This window comes from Seriola lalandi, unplaced genomic scaffold (genome assembly GCF_002814215.2).
Source record: "Seriola lalandi dorsalis isolate HSWRI2012SDOR001 ecotype SW California unplaced genomic scaffold, Sedor1 jcf7180002054469, whole genome shotgun sequence".
Classification (NCBI taxonomy): Eukaryota; Metazoa; Chordata; class Actinopteri; order Carangiformes; family Carangidae; genus Seriola; species Seriola lalandi.
In genome coordinates this window covers 199064-214520 of record NW_019525022.1, presented here as the reverse complement: position 1 = coordinate 214520, position 15457 = coordinate 199064, and the positions used below count along the sequence as shown (strand labels likewise).

Sequence of the window (15457 nt, the reverse complement as noted above, 5' to 3'; positions counted from 1 at the left end):
CCTGAGAAAATCTTAGTTTCAGCAGATTTAAAACCAAAGAGGGAAACATATTACTGTATAAATATTTATATGTATGAGGTGGGCCTAAGCATATTAGCTGTGTTTGCATAAATGTAATGCCTCCTAATTTTGACTGCTAGTAGTTATGTTTGAACAGGTCAGATTGAATCTTTCTTTCTCTCTTTTGTGAAATATTAGATCATTTTACCACCGTCTGAGAAATCTATAGGCAAAAGCTCACAAGACAAAAAGATAAGGAACCACTGGTTCAATCTTTAACAATGTTTTTTATTAGGTTTGTCATGTTTGTTTGTTTTTTAGGTAAAAAAAAAAAAAGAAGAAAAGTAATTAGTAACTACAGCTGTTAGATAAATGTAGTGGTGTAAAAAGTAGGTTGCAATATTTACAGTATATTTCAGCAACTTCAATTTCTAATAAATATATAAATAAATGGCTTTTACAGTGTTATTACTCTACAATCCCATTAATGGATTTTTGTTGTTTATCTATTGTGGTCGTGAAGGGAAGAGGGGAACTGCAGCATGACTTTCATACAATCTGCATGATGATTAATTATGTATAAACATCGACTTCTCATATAAACATTTGAATGCAATGCTACTATGCTACTACTAGTAGTAGTTTTGATAGAAACGTTAATAGAAGATGAGTAAGTGGCCAAAACGTGAACTGCACTATTTGTTGTTATAGGTTTTGATTCTATTTTATTCCAGTGTATTTGTCAGCAGGACCTCACTTCAGTGCAGCACAACTTCTTGTAATCCACGTTTATCAGCCACTTCAGTCGAGGTTTGTCTTCAGCATTATCCAGTGGTTTCAGACTAAAACCTTCCTGCAGCTGCATTATAACCCCCGAGTTTCCTCCGTCCTGTGCTCTGATGGTGAGTGTTTGGTTTCCTGTATGAATAGTAAATGCAAACCACGTGGTGTGAAAGCAGACTGCAGCTTCTTTTGTTCAAATCAATCAAACCGGAGACGGACAGAGAGCTGCTGAATCAGGAAATCACCGGTACAACATTTATTCTTACCTTTATGAAATTACAAACAACATTTATTTTCGAAATCACAGAATTTGTACGTACGGGAAACTAAAAACTTGTCCCGTCGAGAAAATAATGAAAAAGTTTTTGTTGTAGCATCGTTTCATGTAACGTTAGTATCCATGTCTTTATTTAGAGTGGCTGGTTAGCTTACAGTAGCAAGGCACCGTTAGCACAATGAACCCATCGGTCCGCTGTTTTATACAACTAACTCATGTTCATTTCAGTCTGCGGTCAGGAGAAGTTTCTCTTTTTAAAGAACTTACAAACTTTACCCAGTTCGTTTGTGTATCGGGTGCGTAAGTGTGTAACGTTAACTTCGCGTGTTGTGCGTTAGCACGTCAGCTAGCTTGGTGCCCCGGCATTATGTGAACAAAGAGCGACAGTGGTTAGCTCGTTAGCTTAATGAGGCTAGCAGTTAGCTTCTAGTCTGGCACAGGTAAGTGTTTTAGTTTTCAGTTAGTTTTTAGTTTCTTGCGCCGGTTTCCACTGATTATTGATCAAACAACCATTCACGAAGCTAATTTAAAGAAACTGAGACACGTTTTCTGTTTTAATGGCCGGTACTTGACAACAGTGGTGACCGGGTTTATGTATAGTAAACTTCTTAAAGACACACGCAGACAGTACTCTACTTGGTTGCTGTAAGAGTGTGTGTGTGTGTGTGTGTGTGTGTGTGTGTGTGTGTGTGTGTGTGTGTTGGAAGGAACGTGTGAAAGCTCTTGTTTTAATGATGCTCATTTCTTGTACTGGCTGGTGTCTGTATAATTTGGTGGATTAAGTAGCTGTTACTCAGGAATATATGTGTTTTTGACTTTCTTCATTGTGTCACTGTGCTGTAATTCATACACAAATGATTCAGTATTTCATGCCTATATACATGTATTTCTACTGAAGCTATTCTTGAATTATGTTTGGTTCACATTATGTACAATATCTCCAACTTAACATGTTAATGTCATAATATCCCTCTGGATCACTATATTGTTAGACATTATTGTCACACTCTGTATAAATAGATCACTTCTTCTTTCTCACAAAAAAACAGCTTCAGATTGAAAAATGCCACGTAAGAAGGTGACGGACATCTCAGGGAATGGTGGTGTGAAAAAGAAGAGGACCAGTGGTAAAAGGAAAGAGAGGGACTTCAGCAGCGATGACGAGTTTGACTACGAGCAGGAAAACAACAAGAAACCTGGCAAGCCTGCCGCAAAGTCTGGTCTCCAGCCTGTCACTGTGGCCGACGATGTCAAAGAGAAAATAGTGGGTTTGATACACTGTCTGAAAACTTACCAAGCTGCTAAACTGTGGTCAGTCCCACCAGGAAGTTGATGAGAGGAAAAAAGAAAAGACAAACATTAAGTATCTCATGATTCTGAGTGAATAAGAAGTCAAGATATTGAACTAGTGCCTCATAACAATTACCTCCAGCCAGCGAGTCAGCTATTTCTTTTTATCTACACATGTATTTGTGTTTTATGATGCAACCCAGCTGCAGTTGTTGAAATGAGATGTTTGTGTTCAAGTTACAGCATATCTTTTTTTTTATGTTATTAACCTCATTGTTCCGTTTCTGCAGAAACTTGATTGCCCAAAGGTGAAAGGTCAGCTGCTCATCTTTGGAGCAACCAACTGGGATTTGATTGGAAGAAAGGAGGTGCCCAAACAACAAGGTAGAATTTTTTTTATGTCTAATAACTAGGGTGCGTCCAGAGGAAGACGGATGACTATGGCTGATAACTTCCCCTTTTTCTATGCTGCTGATGATGAAACTCAGTTTTTGATTTTGTTACTTCATTACTGTATAAACTTGTGATTTATACCTATTGTATATAAGTCATTTAAATTTATTGCCATTGTCACGTAAGAGAAGACGTCGGCAGACATGGCATGGTGTAACCATTTGTAGCCCATTCAGTGGAAAAAAACAACCTAATTTAGTGACTAGAAACTAGACTCAAGGGACTGCAGCTGTTGTCTTTGAACAACTTTTAGGGGGAGTTTCATGCTGCAACAACTTCTTGACAAACAGCCGGTGCAGAGTGCGTACTTCCTGGAGCACTGTTGTCACGTCATTGTCCGGACCTAAACAAAAACCTGTATGCCAGACTGTTATCTGTAAACCTGCACCGTGATGCTGTGCAGAGGTACTGGGCAGATGGATTAACTGTTGTTTGTCAAGAAATGGTTCCAGCATGTAAATAAACCAAATCTGATTCTCTACCTGTGTTTTATGACCGTTCACTGTGGTGTAGATGAGATGTAGGAAACTGTAGAGCCAAACAGAATCAATAAAAGATTGATGAGGTTGTCCATCGTGTCTGCAGGGGAGAATGAAATGACTCAGGATGTCCACATTAGGTACACATGTGTGTCTTTGTTTGGGATGCATGGGCAACATATGTGTTAAAACCAGTGAAATCCCATTAATTGATTGTGACAGTAATATCTATTCATATGTATGCATGTTGTGTGCTGCCCCCCTGCAGCAGGCCCACTGATGCCTGGGGCAGGCTGTGCATTGCCTTGTTCCATCCTTGTCTCACTACTCTGGTACACACTGATAAATCAGCTTTGTTGAGGCTGAATGGGGGTTGGGGTGTCAGCAGGAGCAGCTGCATAGACAAAGACCATCTCTAGATGGGCAAGATGCTGTGCCTGTCAGAGCACCACAAACACATTCAGATCATTCTTTTGTTGTGCTCTTAAATATATAAAGGTTCTGTTGGGTATTTTTAGCACCTCTTGTGGAGGTGTGGCAGTTTGTTTTTATTAGATCTTAGACAGTGCGGCCTTTTCAAATACCTTTCAGAAACAAAAACATGATTTTCTATAAAAAACACTTTTTTAGAAGCATAAGGCTGGTGCTCATCTACATTTATCTCATTATCAACAATTCCCACGTTACCATCCGACTTCCCTGCCCTGTCTGTGGCTCTCGGCCCATTGGTTCCTATTGAAGATGTAAATCTTCAAAAATACCTCACAAATACAGTATATGGTTTCATTTTTCTGTAAGTCAATAAATTGTTAATTTGAGTCGTTCAAGAAATTTGTTGAAGATATCTCCAGACGCATCCTTTAAAGGTCCTATATTGCATAAAGTGAGATTTCCATGGTTTCTTTGATTATAAAGTAGGTGATGGTTCTACTGTGAAAGTAACAAAGCGCTCAGTCCATAGAGAAAAGCACACAGCCTGTATTCAGAAACAGTGTCTTAGAATGATCTGACAGGACTTCTGTAACTTTGTGATGTCACAACAAAGCGGTCAGTGAAACACTGTTAAAGTGTAAAATATGGGATCTTTAAATAAAATATGAGATTCGGAGATGTGGCTGTGGTTTGATTTTATCAGGATGTATAACATTTGAAGGAGTTCATGTTCTTTTCTCTCTACATACAGTGTTCAGGCAGCAAAACATGAGGGAGAGAGTAACGTGAAGGGTGTTGACAGATGTGTGTATGAAATGGAAATCAACAGGTTATGATCATGTCGCCTCTGTGTTTCCAGCTGCTTTCCGCAACCTCGGCCAGAACCTGTGGGGTCCTCACCGCTACGGGTGTATGAATGATATACAGGTTAGCTGTGTGGTGTCTGGTCCCTGCGCTGCACACAGTCTCCTTTTGACCACTGAGGGCAAGCTGTGGAGCTGGGGTAAGTAACGTGCTCGAAAAAATTTTGTATCAACCACACCCTCAAAGGTTACAGGTTTATGCCCAGTTAATACAGCTCTGATTACTGACTTTGAGTTAGTGGATTTGTAAGCAGGTCCAGAATGGAAGGACTTATCCATCACTGATCTTGGTTTCTGGCTTCCTCAGGTCGTAACGACAAAGGTCAGCTGGGTCACGGTGACACTAAGCGCCTGGAGGCTCCCAAGTTAATCGAGGCCCTGGCAGATCATGTGATTGTTGCCGCAGCCTGTGGACGCAATCACACCCTGGCACTCACAGGTAGAGCCACATCTGTGGGCTTATCATCAGGGGCGTCTGTGTTTTCATTCCAGCAGCTGACTGCAGTGATTTAGTTCCTTTACTTGGTGTTGATCTGTTGTAGTCACTTGCAATGAAAACCAGCATACCCCTGGGTCCTAATAGTTCAATTCTGTACAACATTGTAAACAACAGTACACAGAATAAATGCAGCATAAATGTTGTCATTGTTTCTCCTCAGAGGACGGCACTGCGTACTCTTTCGGTGAGAACAAGCTGGGCCAGCTGGGCCAAGGCAACCAGACTGATGCAGTCCTCAGCCCAGCACCGGTAAGCATCACTGTCACACTGTAGAACCAGGGAGCTCCTATGCTTTTACAAGTTCACACTGTAACACATCAGATCCATATTTCACAGGGCTAGATGAAAAAACAATATATAAAAACTGTGTTATCTTTTGAATCGATTCACAAATAAATCTATAAAATAGATTTTTGTAATAATTAGGGCTGCACAATAAATCAAAATAATGTTGAAATTTTGATTTTTTTGATAAAGGTAAACTGCGTCACAACAGACCATAAGTCTTTCGGCTCCCTAGTAATAATGCTAGAAAATGTAACTTATTAACAGAACAAAAAAGATGGCACTCCACCACGTGGACGCACCTGGTTGGTGTAAACTTGCAGCTACTGGTTTACTCTAACAGGTCATTTACAAAAGAGGCCGAGTTTGGGTTTAAGGATTTAATAATTAGCTTTCGCTAGAAAAACCAGTACTGCCAGTACTTCATCGTCCAAAGCCTTACTTATGTTAGTGAAGCACCAACCCTACCAACACACACTGCAGCACTTTACACAGCTTCAACCAACTTGAATCACAGCCCTACACCTGTACAGTGTTATTTTTCTGTCTCCAGTACGAACACTGCCGCAGAGAAACTGTACATCACTGGAGACTTAATGTTAACAACAACAAATCAGCAGGGGCTGCTTTTGTTGTGTCTGGCTGTGTGTTGGGCCTTGAGGAAGTTATGGTTTTTCTTTGGCTACAACTATGGCCTCTCCCTAAAGTACCTACGATGGTATCACTGGCCGAGATGGCAAAGTGAACCCAGAAACTGAACCTACGATGCTTGAATTAGGTACGACACGCGTGTTATCTTACACCATCACAGCCAATCACAGTCCCTGCGTGTAGTTAGCGCTAACTTGTCACAGCCTCTACAATAGCAGCCATGACCACACCTACAACAGTAGTCACAATGACAACAATAGCTACACCAATGTAGCATCCACTCACAACCCCAGCAGGATCCAGTTCTAAGTTTGTAGAGAACCGAACTAGCCTGCAGTGGTTATTTTAACGTACCTAAAATAACAAAGTGGCTGATCTACATATCACGACCACATATGAAGTTTCATACTGAGCTTGTTATTGTTCCTTCTGTATTGTGAACCTCGTCTCTCTCCCTCTAGATTTCGTACAACGGCCAGCCCCTGGTGAAGGTGGCCTGTGGTGCTGAATTCAGCATGGTGGTGGACTGCAAAGGAAACCTGTACTCCTTTGGCTGCCCAGAGTATGGACAGCTAGGTATGCTCACAACATGCTGTCATCTTTGTTTGTGTGTTGCTCAGTGTGTTTGAGTGACTTAGTAATCAATTAGACAATAGAGAGATGTTGGTTCTGATTTGTCAGCAGTACTACTGATAGCCAATAGAGGCCATGTTGGAAGTTGACACCAGTTTTTCAAAGACAACTGATCACAGATATATTGGTCTCAGCACCTGCATGTCACAAAGGATATATCAAGGATGTGTGAGGTCATTTAGAAACATTGTCTCCATTATAGTTTGTCCACCAGAGGGCGCTGTCCAATGTATTTAAATGTGAATATTTTATTTAAAAGTATCAGCTGATAAACCAGAACTTTAAACTGTCAGCACCAACATTGGTATTTACCTCAGATACAAAGTGCTGCTGAGGTTATTCTGAATACTGTCTTTTTTTTATGTTTGTATAATACTGACTCATCATCTATGTCACTGCAGGTCACAACAGTGATGGGAAGTTCATTGCTCGTGCTCAGCGCATTGAGTTTGACTGTGAGCTCATTCCTCGCCGTGTGGCCATTTTCATTGAGAAATCCAAGGATGGTCAGGTCATGCCTGTGCCTAACGTGGTGGTCCGAGATGTGGCCTGTGGGGGAAACCACACAGTAAGAAAAACACACTCATCAGTCTTACTACAACAGAATCAAATTAAACAGCAGTTTAACCAGTGATGGTTCTAACAAAGCTTACAAAGTAATGTCATTATTCTGTGTGTGTGTGTGTGTGTGTGTGTGTGTGTGTGTGTAGCTGGTGCTGGACTCTCAGAAGCGTGTGTTCAGCTGGGGTTTCGGTGGTTACGGGCGTCTGGGCCACACAGAGCAGAAGGACGAGATGGTTCCCCGCCTGGTCAAACTGTTTGACTTTCCTGGACGTGGTGCTAGTCAGATCTTTACAGGCTACCAGTGCTCCTTCGCTCTCAGTGAGATGGGTAAGAAAACATCATGGTGCAAGAAGATCTCTGGAGTCTCACTCTAAAAGTCTTTTTTTTGTCCAACTTTAAAAATTGTCGAATTTACAGATTCTTTAAAGGTCCCATATTGAATAAAGTGATATTTCCATGTCTTTCTTGATTATAAAGCAGGTCTAGGTTCTATATTAATATTGTGAAACTATTGAAGAGCTCAGTCCACAGAGAAATGCACACAGCCTGTATTCAGAAACTGAGCCTTACAACCAGCGTCAAGACTTCTGTAACTGTGATGTCACAACAAAGCAGTCACCGCTTTCAGCCATGCATTAAGCCCCGCCCACCTGGATCCACCATCCAACCTTGCAGGATTTGGTTTCTCTGAGTGTTTACCTGAAACTTGCTATATTTCTATTCAGTCACTCAGAAAACAGTCACACATTACATTAAAACCACAAATATATCTTCTTATGAATATCAACACCTCAAATGAAACACTGGAGAAGTGTAAAATATGGGGCCATTGACTTTATGCTTGAGCAAAATCTTAGTGAATACAAATTTAAAGATAGGTTAAAGTGATGTATATAATAAATGAGGCTGTTGTGGCTGTAGATGTCTGATCACTGCTGTATTTGCAGGGGGGCTGTTTTTCTGGGGGGTGACAAACACTTCCAGAGAGTCAACCATGTATCCCAAAAGTGTGCAGGACCTGTGTGGCTGGAAGATCCGCAGTCTGGCATGCGGGTGAGTTCTTTGCTCTTACTCGACTATCAGACAGTCCAGCAAGCAGTTTGTTCGAAGCATAATGCGGTCTTAAGTTTGACACACACACACAAACACACACTCTAAGGGAAACATTGTAATACATTATATTCACAATGCGATTGTACCCTGATCAGTACAAGCATATTGTATCATGATGGCTCTACACTGATGTGCAGTTGTTTTTCTCTGTGTCTGACTGTGTGTTTGTGTCTAACAGGAAGAGCAGCATCATTGTTGCTGCAGATGAGAGTACGATCAGCTGGGGCCCCTCTCCCACTTTTGGAGAGCTGGTAAGATCTGAGGCCTCATTTCGGGGTCAACATCTTCAGTCCATATTTGTTTCACAAGCTTTTTTGATCTTGACAAGAGAATAAGTGACAATGACCAGACTGGTGTCGTAGAATACTGTTTGCAGATACTGAATATTGATAGTATTGATTTGAGTATTGGCTGTTGTTATGGTCAGGAGCTCAGCACTGATTGTATGTTGTCATTTATTCTTCAGGGATACGGAGACAACAAACCTAAATCCTCCACCACCGCCCAGGAGGTCAAGACCTTGGATGGCATCTACATCGAGCAGGTAAATAGTGATTTACCTGATCAGCTCCTAATGGAGAAACTACTGATGCATCATAGATCACCTAGAGAATTTCCACACTGAGCCGTCTAAGTTTGTAGAGGCAGTTGTTTTCTGTCTGTTTTGGTGTTCTGTCCACACCACGGGCTGGAAGTGGATCTTTTTATTGGAATCTGGTCTAATCCAGACCAGAGGAGTCCACAGCCGTGCTGCGGCTCTGTGAGGCTGTACGTAGACATAGTGGTGCCTGGAGCTAAATGTTAACATAAATTTACCGACATGCCCACAGTGGCAATGCTAACATGCTGATGTTTAGCAGGTGTGATGTTTACCATGTTCACCATATTAGATTAGCATGTTAGCATACATTTTAGTATTTAGCACTAAACATGGCGCACAGCTCAGGCTGATGGGGATGGCATTAGTTTTGCAGGTATTTGGTCACAAACCAGAGAATTGGACAAGTTCCATTTTTGACCTGATAGTGGCATTAGAGGAAAAGTCAGGATCACCACTTATTATGGTTCATCCTGAGACGTCATGTTAATCCATCAGATGACTGAAAAAGGAAATATGTCAGCCTGGCATTGGTGCAGGAGAAACGGTCAGGGGGTCAGTAAGTTACTGGGATTCATCCTCTCAGCTCCCTGAATGTTTTTACAGTCTTTATCCTGCACATGTAAGAAGCCGAGTGTAACGCGGCAGAGAAACGTCACACTTGACATTAAAGAAATCAGGAGGAAACAGATTAACCCTGTTACTGAAGTTCATGTAAACACACAAACTGAAACATTAACAACTGGAATTTATCTCAGTTCACTTGCTCAGGACAGTACACATCCACTCACATCTTTGCTTTAACTTTCTGTTCTGTCAAATCAAAGATTCACTTTGAGTTCAGTTTGTACACAAACATACAGTCATGTACCAGGATAATGGTGTCAATATCTGCATTATCTAGTCTATCTGCTCTGCATGTTTTCATCTAGACATTGATTTGGTCTCTAGTCTTTGACTTTCTGGACACCAGGTCTGATAAAACATAAAGTGTGAAACTTTGCTGTGTCCGAGTCGAGGTTTGAAGCGGTAACATGTGCTGGTGCTGTGGAGGAGATGGCTGATTGTCATGTGTTGTTCTTGCAGGTGGTGATGGGCTACTGTCACTCTCTGGTCATTGCCAGACAGGAAACTCAGCAGGAACAGGAGAGACTGAAGAAGCTGCCTGAGTACAACCCCCGAACAATCTGATGGGCCAGTAACAGCAACACCTCAACCTTTTTCACTGGAGCAGAGACCAGCGATGATCAGCAGGAACACCTGGCCTGTCTAGTCACTGCTGGTCATGGTGGTGTGCTAGTGGGATGGTTGAGTTCAGGGGGGAGGCATTCAAAAGTCTGAAAGAAATCCACACATCTCAACTACCAGCAAACTGGTTCTGCACCAATTTGGATAATGAAATAAGAAAATGGGACTGGAGGCGGACCGATCCTCCAGACGGTCCAGCTCTCACAATGAACGGTCAAGATACCTTCACTTCCCACCTCAAGTGAACCTGCAACGGTTTGCTCCAAGCACTTCACACCTTGCAGAGTTGTGCTTCCCAAAACCCTTTTTTTCCATTTTGTAATACAGCCAAACGTTGATGTCTTCATGTTTCTTGTTCTGTTGTTGTTTTCTTTGTTGCAGTATTTGAAATGATAGAGTTGTTTGTCACATTTACGGGTGCTACAGCAGAACCCTCAGTCTTTTCCTACTAAGGGGTTTTCAAAGACCAACACTCCATACCTGTGCCTTTTTCTACATGTATGTTCAGGATATGGAAGTCTTGTTTGTGTTGTTCAGAGGATCAGCTGATCAGTCTGATTTAATGTATATGGCAGTATGAGCTGGTGCGTGTGCAGCTGCCACAGGTTACAATCAGGATTTGGAACATGATGTTCTGAGTTGGTGCACTCCACTCGATGTTACATTCCTTTTGTCTTCTTCAGTCTTCAGTGTTTGCATCAAGGATGCACACCTCAGTCCTTCCAAGACCACAGTGTCTGCTAGCTCTTTCTTTAATAATTTGAGTAATAACTATTCCAGTGCTAAAAGAGGTTTCACAAGCAGGTCAGAACCTTTACAACCAATAACACGCTGTCTGGACATGGTTCAGTGTATCACGGTGTGCTGGCAAATGTCCTACTTTTAATAACAGCAGAGATGTTTTCTCCTATCTGTACTGCATTCTTTTTTATAGTGAAATTTCTCTGGACTATATTGTTTTTTCATTGAAATGGTTCAATAAAGATTCATGTAAATTGAGTTCCTCTCCACTGTGTACTAGTTTCAGTCTTAAAACGCAATAAGCCACGGTCATTTTTGAACATACTCGTCATAGTGCAGTGCCGGCTCAATATGTACCCGTCTGTAGTTTAACTAGGAGACCAACCACTAGCCACAACTATCTTCTTATAGATCTAAACTTCAAATAAAGCCGTTAAAGTACATATCAAACAGAAATCCATCCGTGAAATGTACAAGAGGATCTGAAGTTATTTACACACCAGCTTCACAACATGGAGGTTGTTCCGTCACTTGGACAAACCAGGTAACTTCATGAGACCTGTAGTTTCTAGAAAACAGTACATCTTGTACAGTAATACTGAGACAAAGTCAAGTCTTGACATGAGCAGAGGAACCTACGTTAAAGGTGAGCCAACAGATTAGTGGGACTCACTTCACCTGTTCTCATGTTAGTCTGAGCTCAGTGCCGACCCACAACCTGCTGCCAATAGCTCCTTTGGGTTTTTATTTTACACTGTTCAACGTGCTGCTTTGTACTGTGAACACCGACCTTCTACACCATGTGCTTGATATTTCAGGCTCTATGGACTCCCACAGGTGTAGTCATCTGAAGAGAACCGTAACAGCTTTGTTCTCCACGTTACTGTAACACCAACATGTTGAACCCACTAAGGTTTATGTTCTCCACCTGTCATCAGTGTCGACAACTGATCTGAGTCATGGTGACACTCGCAGAAAGTCTACAAGAAAAACACCTGAGAAAAGTTTCTGTAATGTAAACAACATTTATTTAAATGTACAAAATCAGATGAATTGTCATTTTAATCCTCATCCTCTTCCTCCTCTTCATCCTGGTTGATCTGGAAGTAGCGGAGCTCGTAGCTCTCCTTGGTGTTGGCCACAACGCGCAGCCAGTCACGTAGATTGTTCTTCTTCAGGTACTTCTTGGTCAGATACTTCAGGTATCTGCAAAACGACAAGAACAGCGTGTCAGATCCGGGCTACATTTTCATTTTAAAACAAACGATCTCTGTCCAGAATACTGTTTTATCTCTGTATCAGAAATCATTTCCGTTCATACTAACTTGCCTGAAAACAAACATCACATGAGCCTTCACGTACACTGAGCATGCATGTGCCAGTGTAAACAGGAAGCAGATTGTCTACTCTGCAGTTGTTTAGATGCAGAAAATACTATGACAGCTTCTAGCAAAAACAACAATGTCAGTCATTTGTTATCCACGTTGCATTCAGCCCTGTTAGGGGGCTGATAAGACCCAATCAGGGAGCAGCCATGGGTGCTTACGTCATTGACTACAACACAACCCTGGAGTTTTCAAACTAAAACGAATCCAGCAGCCTTAAAAAAATAAAAGTCTGTTTAAGGCGCTTGAAAACTGGACACCAGGAGTAAATGTAGCAGATGTGATGCGTTTTAAAATTAAACGTAGTAGTGTGGCTGTAGCCTCACTTTGAGTTGACTCGCTGTCAGAGCAGGTAAGAGGAGCTGACACTGGGGACAGGGATACTGATATCCCATGTTACTCAACATTTGAACAAAGTCTTTACCATTTCATCTCCGATGTCAGCTGCTCTGTAATTACTGGAGGTTCATGGCAGCACAGTTTACACCAACATATGGCAAGCGAATATTTAAATTTTTTAGTTTTTTGCCTGAAGGTAATGATAATGACAATTTCCCAGAGTCCCACAAGACGTCGTCCTGTCTGGATTTATCTGAACAACAGATTCAGTTCACTGTGACAGAAAACAGTTTCTGATTGATGGATGAGTTTTCTGGTTTTTGACTAATTGAATATTTGTTTTCAATTCTATTCCAGTCTTCATCTGACCAACTGAATGTGTCTCTAAACTTAATATAAATCAGTGTATTATTTCATATATTACATGGCCACATAACACAGAAAAACTGTGACAGTGTAGTGGAAATACAGCACAAGAGGAAACCATTCTCATGATGATATGGTAAATATGCCAGTTAGCTTAGTTTAGCATAAAGATTGGAAACGGGCAAACAGCTAACCCCGATCTGTGCACACGAAACAGAATCAGCTCGCAGCGTCTCTGAAGCTCAGTAATCAACATGTGAAACATTGTTGGTTTAAATCAGTACAACAACTGCAGTGTGAAAACAACACTTTGTGGTCTTCTGCAGGGTTATGTATGAGACACCCAACAGCCTGGACTTCACTTCCACAGCTTCACATTTACAGTACAGATATGAGTGGTATCACATGACGGTTCATCCCAAGATGTCGAACTGTTTAATACTGGGCAGCTTAAACAAGCACGAAGAATTGGGTCACCTTTCAACGTGTTGGGTGATTTCTTTTCTTAAGAATGTGTCCCTACTGTGCAGACGTCAGATCAGATCACAATGCTGATCTGACTGTCTTTGTCTTTCCACTTGCATTAACGTGTGTGATCCAGATCCTGGACTGCAAGTTAATACCAGGTGGGAATGGGGCTCTGCAGGATCGTCAGTTCAGTCTGGAGTAGTGTTGTCGGCCTGAGTTCATAGGGCAGCGTACCAGATAAGACTGTTTCTTACCTTTTGGAGAAGGGCACCTCAGAGGAGACTGTAATCTTGCTCTTGCTCCTCTCGATGGAGACCACACCACCACCCAGGTTACCGGCTTTCCCGTTCACCTTAATGCGCTCCTGAAGAAACTGCTCCTGGAAACAGCATGTTTGTGGAAATGTCACACTACTTTTTTTTTTTTACTGTGATGGGACGTAAGCACAAGTATCTGTTGATTTGGACATTTTTGTGACATTAACTTCTGTCTGTGTTGAATTTGTGTCAAATAGACTCAAACAAATCTGATTGGTGGTGGACTTACAAAGTTAGCAGCGTCCATGATGCCATCTTCAACGGGATGGGTGCAGTCCAGGGTGAACTTCAGGACCTGCTTCTTCTTCTTACCACCTTTACCGGTGTTCTGCTTCTTCTGCTAACACAACACAAAACCAAAGGCTCATCTAAAACAGGACTGTACTCTTCACAAAGTTCACACCATCCATTTAAATACACATTTAGGTCGGACTGCCTGTTGAAAAATACACTGAACATCTGTCGTTTTATTCAGCAGTGTTTTAAACAGGAGCTGGTTTGTGACAATGAGTAAAAGATGATGAAAACATGTTGAGGTTGGCGCTGACTTTGCTCATTAGCAAAGGAAACATCAGATCCATTTATTACATCCCAGAGATTTAAACGGCAACAGCTACAGACTAACAAACAGGGAAAATAACTGGGCTATCTCATTAAATGATTATCGCTTCTACATCTATATCATTGGTGCACCTCTTTACACAAACCGCTATCGTGCAGCCATCCAGGCTGGCTGCGTTAACAACGTGGTGAGCTTCAGTCCGGAACGACGCTACTTAGCTGACGAAGGCGGAGAGGCAGCTACAGGCCACAGAAAAATCCTGCAACCTAAGAGCTGATTAAAACACTTCAAAGCCGAACCCGAGCCCTGCTCTGTCAACACGACTGTCATAAGAGAACTGTCTTTTCATCCCGCCCGTTTTCTCTGGGTTTCACACAGGAAAAATGGTCATTTTGGTGGATTTATTAGCACGCGATTTTACTTACAATAGGCGCCATGGCGGAGAAGCTAACAGAAAGGAAGAACCGGTCGTACGCATGCGCTACATGAACGAGTCGAACGCCGAACAATCGATCGAATGCATCTGAGATTGATTAACAAGATATTTGGCAAATAGTAAAATAGTTTATAGTTTCGAAAACTATGGAAACCAAACCACATTGGTTTTGTCAGGGAGAGTTGTAGGTTCAAGCCCGGTGTGGGGCCTTTCTGCTTGGAGTTTGCATGTTCTCCCTGTGAATACATTGGTTCTCTCAGGGAACTCTGGCATCTTCCCACAGTCCAAAAACATGCACATTAGGTCTGTTGGCGACTCTAATGCCTTACTATAATATTACATTCTTTGATTCCTTACAATGACATTTTTGACATTTTTATACCTTACTATACTATGACCTTTTTATGCTTTACTATGCAATGACATTTTTTTTTGCCTTACTATACAATCACATTTTATTGCCTTATTTTTTTTACATTTTTATGCTTTACTATGCTATGACATTTTTTTTGCTATTTTTATTCCTTACTATACTATTACATTTTTTTTGCCTTACTATACTATGTTTTTATGCTTTACTATGCAATGACATTTTTTTTTGCTATTTTTATTCCTTACTATATTATGACATTTTTTTTTGCCTTATTATACTATGATGTTTTTATGCCTTTCTAT

At 41.4% G+C, this 15457-nt stretch overlaps 2 protein-coding genes across 4 annotated transcripts; one reads left to right on the top strand and one right to left on the bottom strand.

The window, feature by feature from the left end:
- The first annotated feature begins 879 nt into the window (after positions 1–879).
- On the top strand, positions 880–11167 carry rcc2 (regulator of chromosome condensation 2). 2 transcript variants are annotated; one of them, XM_023411516.2, is made up of 13 exons: positions 880–902; positions 2110–2324; positions 2641–2734; positions 4574–4717; positions 4885–5016; positions 5237–5325; positions 6474–6588; positions 7047–7213; positions 7356–7536; positions 8157–8262; positions 8501–8573; positions 8789–8866; positions 10007–11167. In XM_023411516.2, exons 2-13 carry the CDS (start codon positions 2124–2126, stop codon positions 10109–10111), a joined length of 1485 nt encoding a protein of 494 aa, XP_023267284.1. In that variant the 5' UTR covers positions 880–902; positions 2110–2123; the 3' UTR covers positions 10112–11167. The 2 variants fall into 2 exon arrangements, with proteins under 2 accessions (XP_023267284.1, XP_023267283.1); XM_023411515.2 differs by lacking the exon at positions 880–902 and adding an exon at positions 934–1030.
- Positions 11168–11914: 747 nt separating this feature from the next.
- Positions 11915–14850, bottom strand: LOC111658871 (large ribosomal subunit protein eL22). Of its 2 annotated transcripts, none has more exons than XM_023411551.2 (4): positions 14772–14850; positions 14014–14124; positions 13722–13846; positions 11915–12115 (listed from the first exon to the last, which is right to left on the bottom strand). In XM_023411551.2, exons 1-4 carry the CDS (start codon positions 14781–14783, stop codon positions 11971–11973), a joined length of 393 nt encoding a protein of 130 aa, XP_023267319.1. In that variant the 5' UTR covers positions 14784–14850; the 3' UTR covers positions 11915–11970. The 2 variants fall into 2 exon arrangements, with proteins under 2 accessions (XP_023267319.1, XP_023267320.1); XM_023411552.2 differs by having other exon boundaries at positions 14014–14121; positions 14772–14830.
- Between the last annotated feature and the right edge of the window lie 607 nt (positions 14851–15457).

Coding starts and splice junctions, on each gene's coding strand:
- LOC111658871 (XM_023411551.2), bottom strand. Junction 13,847..14,013: donor TCATGGACGCTGCTAACTTT/GTAAGTCCACCA, acceptor TGCTGTTTCCAG/GAGCAGTTTCTTCAGGAGCG. Junction 12,116..13,721: donor GAGGTGCCCTTCTCCAAAAG/GTAAGAAACAGT, acceptor GTCGTTTTGCAG/ATACCTGAAGTATCTGACCA.
- rcc2 (XM_023411516.2), top strand. CDS start 2,124: ATGCCACGTAAGAAGGTGACGGACATCTCAGGGAATGGTGGTGTGAAA. Junction 2,325..2,640: donor ACGATGTCAAAGAGAAAATA/GTGGGTTTGATA, acceptor CCGTTTCTGCAG/AAACTTGATTGCCCAAAGGT. Junction 6,589..7,046: donor CCCAGAGTATGGACAGCTAG/GTATGCTCACAA, acceptor ATGTCACTGCAG/GTCACAACAGTGATGGGAAG.